Source organism: Trachymyrmex septentrionalis, unplaced genomic scaffold (genome assembly GCF_001594115.1).
Source record: "Trachymyrmex septentrionalis isolate Tsep2-gDNA-1 unplaced genomic scaffold, Tsep1.0 scaffold70, whole genome shotgun sequence".
Lineage (NCBI taxonomy): Eukaryota > Metazoa > Arthropoda > Insecta > Hymenoptera > Formicidae > Trachymyrmex > Trachymyrmex septentrionalis.
Window position 1 is genome coordinate 1,502,839 of NW_017305885.1, and position 11,344 is coordinate 1,514,182.

At 33.3% G+C, this 11,344-nt stretch overlaps 1 protein-coding gene across 9 annotated transcripts in view; it reads right to left on the minus strand.

Moving 5' to 3' along the window:
• The window catches only part of LOC108753686 (dystrophin, isoforms A/C/F/G/H), a 456,309-nt gene that overhangs the window by 57,530 nt on the left and 387,435 nt on the right, over positions 1-11,344 (minus strand). For 8 of the 9 annotated variants that reach the window (XM_018495515.1, XM_018495514.1, XM_018495518.1 and 5 more), the window contains one exon: positions 7,029-7,195. In XM_018495515.1, the coding sequence (XP_018351017.1) occupies positions 7,029-7,195 (167 nt within the window). The remainder of the gene's footprint in view (positions 1-7,028; positions 7,196-11,344) is intronic. The other variant, XM_018495513.1, reaches the window with a different exon arrangement.

Below are 11,344 nucleotides of genomic sequence, written 5' to 3' on the forward strand. Positions count from 1 at the left end.
GTGTGTGTGTGTATGCCGTGATTTCTCTATGTACATAATATATATGTTTATAATATTGATAAAGGATATAGAGTAGAAATATCTATCATGATTCATTAAAATGAACACAATGCTCATTACTGTGAGTTTCTATGATGTTTGTCAGTTTTCGTTTTTCAGACGTCTGGTAAAACTGTTTAGAACTTCTTCGTGATAGATGGTCATCACAAATTATTTACACAAAATAGTTCCCAACAGTTCTGTACTTCAAAAGAATGTTTTGCCTCGCTTCATTCTCGAGATAAAACTTCTCTGCTCGTAATAAATGATGGGCGTCTATCAACTCCAGGAAAAGACTTTTTAATATATGTCAATATTTGTTTTGTTGCCAGCAGTTGAGAAATTACAGCAGCAGAACTCATAATGTTAAATTTTCCATTTATCTACATTGAAAGAACTTCCGCGACGTACCTACAAGGAGATTCAAAAGAAATACATTTTTACGGAAATGCCACGATCATTTTTGTCTTGATATAAAATGAATGAATTCTTCCTGTCTATCTCAAAAGCATGCTTAGTCTTTTCCTATGAATTAATATGTGACTCTGGTTGATTAGACAAAATTTCGCGATAAGATTATATGAACATTGATGAAAATAAAAAAATTAAAAAAGAAAATTTGTGTCCCGTGTTTTATTTATATAAATTTTTTTACTGTTATCTTGTGTAATTTTTCAATTATATTTTACGAAAGAATTAGATAAGAATTAGTTATATTGTAAAATATTACTTAATAAAAAATACAAATTTTCTACCTACGTCCATTTTATCTTTCAAGTTTAAACGATTTCAGTTTTAAAAGATATAAAAATTTTAAGATAGAGCTCGTATATAACATTGTTTTAATTCAAAGCTTTGGTAAAATCATAAGGACGATTGTTCGTATGGCTAAGCATCGATGTAGATCTCGTGTAGATTTTCCAATAAAAGGAACAAAGAACTATTCGAAAAAACATTTCGCTTCGCCTCGTTTGCATTTCTGGGGATGATTTTGGGCTATCGGGGCGCACGGAGCCGACAGATAGGAACTCAAATTAATATAAGACCGCGGTGAATTCCGGGCGGTATCGGCGACCAAAAAGAAAGTGTCGTCCGTAATTACCAGATAGCCGATAATTAAAGCGCGACGAAGGATAGGGCAGACGGAAGGGAGGAAGGCGGGAAGGTAGTGGCGAGAACGTGGAATTTAAAAGTTAAATTGTGTTTCGCTCATGAATTATGCATTTGCGCCGCGAACTCCCCTGATTCGCTAAAACTTTGATCTTCCGGGTGCATCATATCGGTCACATAACCGTTAACATGATGCACTTTTAATTGACAAATACTACTGCAAACATTTTTCTCTAGTGTTCGAGGCTTTCGTCAACCGATCATTCATTTCAGTTCATTCATTTTCGTGCGATAAACCTGCGGATACGTGCAAATGTGCACATTGTCAATTCGTTCGTCAATACTGTAAAAACACTTCGAATGGAGCGTAAGAAAAAGAATCGTCGAGTCTTAAGAGGTTGATTCACTCAAACGTGACAATTTTATTAACGCAACTCGTGCAGATCGAAAGGGGAAGCTATAAGTTGGCAGTTATTCAAATTCACGGTAACAAGAACAAACAGAAGTATTAATGAATATACATCTTGCAATTAAGCCTTACTAGTTACTGGAAGCAATCGGGGTTTCCTCGATAACTGTGTTCATGTACAATTTGTAACAAGATGAATTTCTGAAGACTTGTAGTGATTACATTAACATACGCAAGGCAATGACTAGCCAGGATATATAATATAATGTTCCATTAAATTATGCAAATAGATATAAGAGCCATGAAATTCCAATTTTATAAGAGAGACGATCATACCGGTCATGATAAACTTATTAGACGGATACATTTAAATTAAATAAAACTATGTACAACAGATAATTTTTGCACTTAATTAAATGAAATAAGACAAAGTCCAAGAAAACTTTTGAAAACAAAATTAGCTTTATTGTATAAATTTTGTAGATATTGAACGTTAGCAATTTAATCAAATACTGAAATTATAATAATGAATTAACTATTCGTGCACAATTAACTATGCTGTGTGTGAACAGCGTAAACCGCTTATATATAAATATATGTATGTATAGTATAGTCGATGGTGTATTTGAATTATAGTAAAATAGATTCCCTACGATGCTGCGTTGATGTTATATCAGGATTCATTACAAAATTATTGTCGTTTCTTTGTCAAAGTCAAAATTAAATTTTGGATTAAATATACAGCTAATTATTCAACTGTGTGACATAAAATATATAAATTTCTATTATAATTTTATTGTTAATTAACAGATTCGCCAGTGAATCTAGGAAAGAAAAATATTTCCTTAATAAACATTAAATATGTAGAACATTTTATGCCATATCTCTTCAAACTTTAAAATTTAATGATCAAATTTCAAATAACATTCATATAAATAAAGTTTTTTTCTGGACAAATAAATATTAATACATTACAATTAATACATTCAATTTAACTGTCAACATTGACAGTTGTATTAATAATATTCATAATCAAGAGATTAAAAGGTACCTCTCAAAAAAGTAACTGATTAGTAAAGTGAAATTAATTTATTATATACATTGCGTAATTAATATTTTACAACTTGTACTGCCAGTTCACCGTGTCGTTTAATCGTTCGTTTCAGTTTCATTATAACACTTGATGTATACAACTGTATTCGATAATGTTTTTAATTACCTTTCCGTTCGAATCAAAATTATCAATTATTCGTCATGGTTTTCGTTGTAAACTGACGGAAAGTTTTCACGCAGGTGTTATCGATAACAAGCAAGTGAAGAAACAGTCAAATACAAGGATCCAATCAGCGTCATTATAATTATACACATTATACAGATCATATTATGGTCATTATATACATTATTATATCATCATATTATTTTATGTCATCGACATACGCAAGTTACTTGCTTTGCAGTTATGCGATCAGAGTTCTGCTGTTACGTAGACGACGTATCGACGCAGACGATATTGCGTAGATGTATCGTGAATTCCATCCGATTGGTATGCATGCGCGTCGCGCTCCGTTCGAGAATCAAACTGCGACGGAATCACATCTCATTTGAGAATATTTCGTATATCGATGTTAAAGAGATGAATAGATCCAGCGTTTATTAATACTCTAGGGCAAGCCCTCTAAGAAATAGAGAAAAAGAAACAAGTAAAAAAATAATAAAGAAAATAGAAAAATATCTAGATTGTAACGAGTGTAAATTGCGTTATATCAAATAAATATCCTTTGATTAGAATAAATGTTAAAATATTGTATCGTTAGAAACAATTAAAGCGTGCCTTTAGTCTCCGATTCGATTCTCTTCCGCTCCCGATAATTTTCGATGAGCTATTTCGCGCTATTTCGTAGCGGACGTTAGATTGTTTCCAGATATATAAAAATATAAAATAAAAGAATAATAATGATAATATTAAAGAGAGAAAAAGAGAGAGCAGTTTCACATAAAAAATTTAAGAGTTTGAAAAATCAATACTATTATTAATAAAAAAGTTCATAATAACTATGTCTCTTTATTTAAGCTTAAATAGTCGTTCCATCAAATAAAGAAGAAATTGTGCAAAAAAGTCGAATAATTCTGAAAAATTTTGACCAGGGTTTTAATTTAAAAGATTTGAGACAAAATTTTTAAATATTGTTTTAAGATTCGTCGACGGTATCATTTTGGCTCCGTTAATCATTTCAATTTTTTTCTTTTTTGTATATTATAGATATACAATAGAGAATATTGAAAATGTGTAAATACAATGGAAATAATACTAAAAATAATACAAATAATAGCAAAATAATTTTTCATCAACCAAAAACAAGGATAATTATAGGGAATTAACAAATTGGCATTTTCAGCAGTTATTGCTAGAGCACCTTAGGTGGTTTTAATATTCCAACACACATATATTGATTTTGTGCAAATAAAATCGGAAGCAGAATCAAAGCAGAAACAAGTCGATAATTATTTTTGTGAAAAAATGATGATTCCGGAAATACGGTACACTGTTCCTTCGGAGACGATGTCGATTTTCGCACGACGTTCTTGAGCGCAGTCGTGGAATATTCGAGCCGTGCTCGAATATCGGGCCTCTCACGCGAACGGGATGCAAATCGTAAAACCGCTTATGAGACCGAGGGTATGATGCCGCCGCAAAAGAGAAGAAAACGAGGCGTGACGGTGAAGAGAGGACCGGGATGGGAAACGAGGGATCGCGCGGGGAGGTCGACGCGATTCCGCCCACGAAAGGATGCATTAAACCTCGACAAGCGTGCGCGCGAGGGTCGTGAAAGCGCGATTTACACCTCTCCGAACCACCGCCGATCGACCGCCCGCACCTGGGCACCTGAGAAGCGATGAATCGAATACGATTATCGATGCATCGCGAATACACCCGTTGCGCTATGTCGCCCGATAATAAATTCTCGACCTTCTCGGATTAAGAGCAGCGAAGAGGAGACGAGATCTCACCTCCTCGTCCTCCTTGGCAATGCTTATAAACGGTTCCTCCGAAGAGGAACCTGCTGTAGAGCGAAGCTCTTTTTAGTTCGAGGACGTATACACGAGCCGGTGCTTCGTAAGGTTTGCATTAAACTCGAGGAGTGCATTCTTTGATGAAGTTGCTCGACGGATTTTCCCCGCTGAATATTTGATCGCGTCTTTTCGCCTGACTCCTGAATTTTCGACACTAAATAGCGTTTTTATGCTCTTTCATTATCATTCTTTTTTTTGTGGGATATACGCTATTATACTGAGAAGAACGGTCCGGTTGGATTAAATAGTAATTCTGATGGAAAATGAACAAATCAGAATTTTCTGGTTAAATCCACTTCCAGAATTCCAGTTGCGATAACTAAAATTCTAATCGATATAATTATTTTGGTAAAAATAAAAATTCTAATAGATTTTACCAGAAATATCGTATCAACCAGAATTTCGGTTATCCTCTATCAATTAGAATTCTAATAAATTTAATCAGAAAATTCGTCCATTTTCAATCAAAAATTTTTTTCCAGTGTAATGAATTCAGTGAATAAATTAATTTGTATTCACTGTTGATACAAAAAAAAATTTATAAGATTTGAAAGAATAAATAAGTAATAAGATTTTCTTATTTAATTAGAAGGGCTTAGTTCACAGAAGGACTTATTTCCAACCACTTGTAACTAGAAAGTTATCAGTGTTTCGATATTCAATTTGAAATGGAGTCGAGACTTCTCAAGGAAACTCGTATATCTATATAATGATGTCCTTTTGTAAAACGAGACGTTATTAGCTGAAGGGTCTCCACGTTTCTCAATAATACCGGAGAATGCAACTTCTATGAGATAGTTGTATTACGTGCTTTATCAAACACAAATTGACACATGCGCAATACAAAGTTGAACCGCCGATTAAATAGACATCCCGGAAATAGGAGCTATTTCCGATATCGAAAAAGACGCGAGCTCGAGATTTCGGTGGCATTAGATGCGACACGAGCGTCGATTGGTCGGGAACGCATCTGAGGATCGTCTTTACTACAAGGCAGCTCGTTTCCGAACGTCTTTTCTCGGTGCTCGCCAATAAACGGTCCAGTTGCTTCCTCCAGGGCGCAAAGTCATTCCGACAAATGGAACCTCTCATAGAGAAAATTGCAATGGCAATCATAAAGTAATACGAGGGAAAAATTGAGCCTCGTAACGCTGTCGTCATTCTTGTAAAACTCTTGTTAAGACCAAATACTTTAATACTCTGTCTCGCAGTCGTCATATATGTTCGGTCATATTGTATCGATATCAATATTGACAGAAGAAGAAAAAGAAGTAAAAAAAAAAACTTCTATTATATTTATATATAAATTTTAATTATATGAATCTAAAGCTATTTATAAAAATAAAGCTGTATAAAACATTTTTCTAATTTTATGTACGTATAAATATGATATAGAAAAATTAGTTCAATTTGTTGTTCAGTGTAGTTGAAAAATCAATATATTTGAAAAATGTAACAAATTTATATCGTTTAATATTTTCTTTTATCTCTTTACGGACGTAAGAAAATTATGTAAATTTTCCTTACAAGAGAATGTTCGTTAAAGATAAAAAGAATTCTCATTTAAGTTTTCTTTTGTGTTGCATAAGGGATAATTCTAAAGAAACTTTCGATAGCATTTAATATTATATGGACCTATCTATCTCTCTCAATCTATCATAATATCACGGCACAGCGAGGGGGATATAAATCAAAGTTTTCGCATTCGCTCGCTGCCGCAAGGAAACTTTAAGTTTCGTGCTTAATTTAAGTTTGCATATTACACCCAACAACAAAATATCAATTAATTCTTGCGAAACTCATACCCGTTCGCAAATATTATCTCTCTTATCAGCTCATCGAGATGTATCAGAAATCACGAATTTCGTATCTACGCATGTGTGTACCTAGCATATTAAAAATAAATTCTCTTTCACTCTAACAATTACTCGCTGCCCGTCTACCTTATGAAAAAATCACGTAGTGAATTTCGTATATCAATTAATCTTCGCTCGATCAACAAATTTTTTCTTCTCTAACAGAGAATTGCGTAAACACGAAACAAATAACATTTCATCGATAACCGCTGTTTCTTTTTATTTTAGTAATTCTAAGATCGTTAATCATGCAGTTTTTAAATTTGATAATTCTAAAATCCGCAAACAATTATGTACATACATAATTGTACAGTTTAGCACGGTTTTGCTTTTCCGCTCGAGCGAAAAATAATCCGTCGCGTGTTAAAAATTCCGAGTGTCGGAATTCCTTAAAGTGGCTTTTCGATCCGTATATAGCCGGTTCAAGGATATCGATCTCGGATTTATTTCCGCAGAAAGCAAAAGATTGGTATTCATATCAGGGAATACACTTCGGGGGTAAGCGGCTTTCTGTGTAAGTAAGAATGGAGTAAGGTACTCACGTTAGCGGTGTCGTCGAGTTTCCGCTTCCACGCATCGCTACGTTCGATTAAAGCGTTCCACTGCTCCGAAAGTTTATTCACTTCACGACGAATGCTCCGCGTCAATTCGCGCGCCTGCTCCTCGGCGCTTCTGTAGCCTCTGGAATCACCGTCCAATTCTCTGCCTGCTATAGAAAAAGCGAACAAAAAAATAAAACGTTAAACGTTTTCACAGAACACACAAACCTGCATAGTTCCAGTTTTCATTCCATCTCTAAACTTTTATTATTTCACATATATACCGTTTTGTAATCAAATAGAAAATTGTTTCGTAATTAAATATCAAAGGATCTCGCACTAATTACGTGAAAAATTAGATCCCGGTGAAATGAAATAGTTCTCATATGTGATATAGCTTATAGTGTGAAGAGATGTCGCAGACGATGAATAGTTCTAATGGCTCAATCATTTTATAATATTTATTAACGAATAAGATCGGAGACAAAACCGTTTATGTTAAATACATTACTTTATAAAAGTATCTGGAATAGTGACTTAAGTCCAGCTTTTTTTATGGTCCCTTTATTTATAATGTAAAATTGATTTTTATTTTTTATGAACATAAAAACAGAATAAAAGTAAATTAAATTGATAGATAAAACGTTCTTAATACAATACGTTCTATCTACTTCTATAACAAACGCATTTTTCTTGATTTTGGACTTATGCCACTTGTCAACTAAGGGGCTCATATGTAAAAACTAATTTATCTCATCGAAACTCAATTTTCCGTATAATTAGTGCGAGATCCTTTCTGTTAAAAATATTACAAAAATAAGATCGCGCGATTCTTCACGTGGCAAAACTTTTCTGCCTACGTTCCTAAAATAATATTATATCGCATCATATTCAAAGAAACGAATGCACCGAAGATCGTCTTTCCAACGTAACGTTACGCTGATTTTACGTTCAGTAAATACGAGTGGATATTCGTCAAAGGAACGAAGAGAGACCGAATCAACCGAATCGCGCAAAAATGCACGTATCTCTTTCCTGATTTCTCAACTGTCGATCGATAAATATATATATTCAGACGGTGGGACGATTAAACACTGATGTGCAGAATGAATCGCGGCGAAGGCCAGCTGGGAAACATCGCGAACATAAATCAACATAACACTCGGAGATAGGGAGTCAGCGAACAGGCATATAGGTACAGCATCGCCGTTATCAATGCTAAACATGCACATAAAAACTGTCCACCGCATGATACGATGCGTGATTCATAGGACAATTAATTCCCGATAGGTTCGGGATAACTTGAGCCTGAATTCGCGCTGTTTCTAACGCTTCGTTACGCGTAGGTTCCTGGATGACATAGAAAAAACCGCATAAAAGGGTTCCCTGCGAATCTTGATGGGCACCGGTAATCCACGCGTTACCTCAGCATTTTTACGGATTTCCAGTGAGATATACGCGCGGTAGTAAATTTCGCGATAAAGGAGCGCCGATGATATTAAAAGACGGGAAAAACGATTTGCGTTCAGAATGAAATGTCAGGTGCGGCCACGATTATCTTCCGCGTCACGTGGCATTGATCGATCAATCGGGGAGACGACTAATGGATGACAAGCCGTAGAAAAGCATGGCGCATGTCTGTTGAATGTGGAAAATGAGAGTAATTTGTTGCGATAAATATGCGCATATGTTGCATCGCTTACGCAAACACGCGCGCTTCCTTTCTGTGCTCTCGATGCATTCGTATAATAATTAATAGTCATTGTTTCGATGGCATAAACGAAGATTGCAAGTAAAAGAGAGGTTGTATCAATCCTTTATAATTTTTTTTTCTTTATTTTTCTTCTCGTTACAAATATTCCATCATTCAAATAAATTGGATCTGTATTGCTTTCTACGTCACTGATATTTTAAAAGAAATTGTAATTCAATCAAAATCTCAAGTATTAACCACGATAAAATTTACGATGTCTTTTAAGTCCCTGTAATTTTTTATCGATGAGATTTTTAGAGTTTTACATAAAATTTATCGCAGACCTACAACCGGTCTTTTTCCGAGTAGATAACTCGATGCTCACCATTAAGCTGTCGTTCGAAAACGGTAAAACTTGCAGTGCCAAAGAAATCAGAGAGATAGAGAAACTTTTTATTTCGTATACCTTTGAATGATTCGAGCCACTTTCGATAAGAAATGCGTGCGATCGAACGTTTTATTTCTACGCCATCGGATACCGATCTTCCTCGCCGAGATCGATAGGTGGAATGGAATCGTCGGACTGGTGATGTAGCTTCTCCGCGATGCAAAAGGAGTGGCGGTGTCGAAAAGCTGAATCGACCGCGGAAAACAACAAGACGGATCGAATGAAAAAGAACGTCTCCGAAAGTAGTCTGTTGAACGAATTGAATTAGGCGACCGTGCTCTTCGTCTCTAAACCATCTATTCAACAGTTGACGCTTTACTTTCCGGGCACGTACGCCACTAGTTTATCTAGCTCTCACTTGCTGACTTCCCACCCTCGTCTCTATCCACATCCCTGGAATGTCCCGCTAATTCTTTCCTCCATCGCCGCCACGTCCAGATTTATCAGGAAATGGGAAATGGGTGACTGCGGAAGTAACGGCGAGATTTCTCCAATGAACGTAAATTCCGCCGCTGCTATCGAGCCATATGAATAAAAACGGATAAAAACGGATAAAAACGAAATGCAAAATTGTACAAAAAATTTCATTCTATTCCACGTATTAGCAAACTTTATTGTAAAGTCTAACAGTTTCCGACTAAAGGATATAAAAAAGAATAAAATGAAACGCTTATTTTTATTTTTCAATATAAAATTACCCTTTATGTAAAATCACTTTTTAGAATCAATAAATTGATTTTTATTGATTTAATATAATCATCGTTTATTTCAATACATTTTTTTAGAACTCTATTAATTCTTCTATTACTAAAAAATATTCTGAATTTTTACTTTTAAAACGACTTAATTAAAAATATTATTTCTTCGTCATTGGTAAATTTTTTTTACGCGAATTGGACTTCAGTTTTCAAAATAAAAGTTTTATTTATCATTTTGATTTATTCATTTATTCATTTTTTTATTTTAAAAGTTGAAATCAAATTCATGAAAAAGAATTATTTGTGATGAAGTAATTTTCGCAACTTTAAAGCAATTTTTAAGGGAAACAATTAATTTAAAATATTGTTTTAATAATATAGAAAATTAATTCATTGTTCTAAAAAATAATTAAAATAATAAATAATTATATATACTGACAAAGAAAAATAATTATAATCTTTTATATATCTTCAGTTGAAAACTTTTGGACCTTACTACAGTAGTATTGCATAATTTATATCAATTAATTCTTATATTTTATATCATTAACTTATATAATTATTTATAAACATTATCGAATAGTGAGAATAATATTACAAATGGCAATTTTGATTTATTTAGTTTTGAAAACTATTTTCTGAGATAATATTCTAAGAAATAATTTGATTAAAATGTACATATATGTCACTCAAAATAATTATAGGATTAATTTTCTTCAAAAGTCCATAATAGCTAAATATATCTGATATCTTGAAGATTCCTCTCATGTCAGAACTTAATTTTTATATTGAAACTTTTTCTAATTCACTGGAATTCAATTTAAATCTTTCAAGGCAATGTGATTTTCTAAGTATAATTGAAGATTTCTGTTTTATTTGACAAAGTCTGACAATATTATAGAATTACATATTTCTAACTACATTTCTAACAAGCTGACATTAAAAAAAAAACAAATTGGTTCTCGGTCAACTATTTTCTGCTATTCTAGAAAGGAATTATTCGATGTGTGCATTCTGCTTAGACGTATAACTAAATTGGTTTAAATTCATAAATGTAAACTACACTATTAAAAATAAAATATTAATTTTAACTTAATAACGTATAGTGGACTTTCTGAGACATGCAAACGTGTTAAAATTAACACAAAAATTCTAATTTTAACATTTTTGCATGTCTCAACTATACGTCTAAAGTTAAAATTAACATTTTATTTTTAGCAGTGTGTATAAAGTTATACGCGCAAAGTGTAAAAATTGATAACCCAAAAACATGAAGATGTATCAAATATCTCATTATTTTCAGATTAAAAGAATTTAATCTATCTTGCTAGAAGTAACACATCAGATTTTCACATCACTTCATTTTGTAGTGTTCTAGAGATAGATTAAAGCCTTTTGCTGTTGTAGTGATTATTAAATAAAATAACAATCCAGATACCTTATCTTATTGTAAAACTTTCCGCGATATAAAATAGTAAGT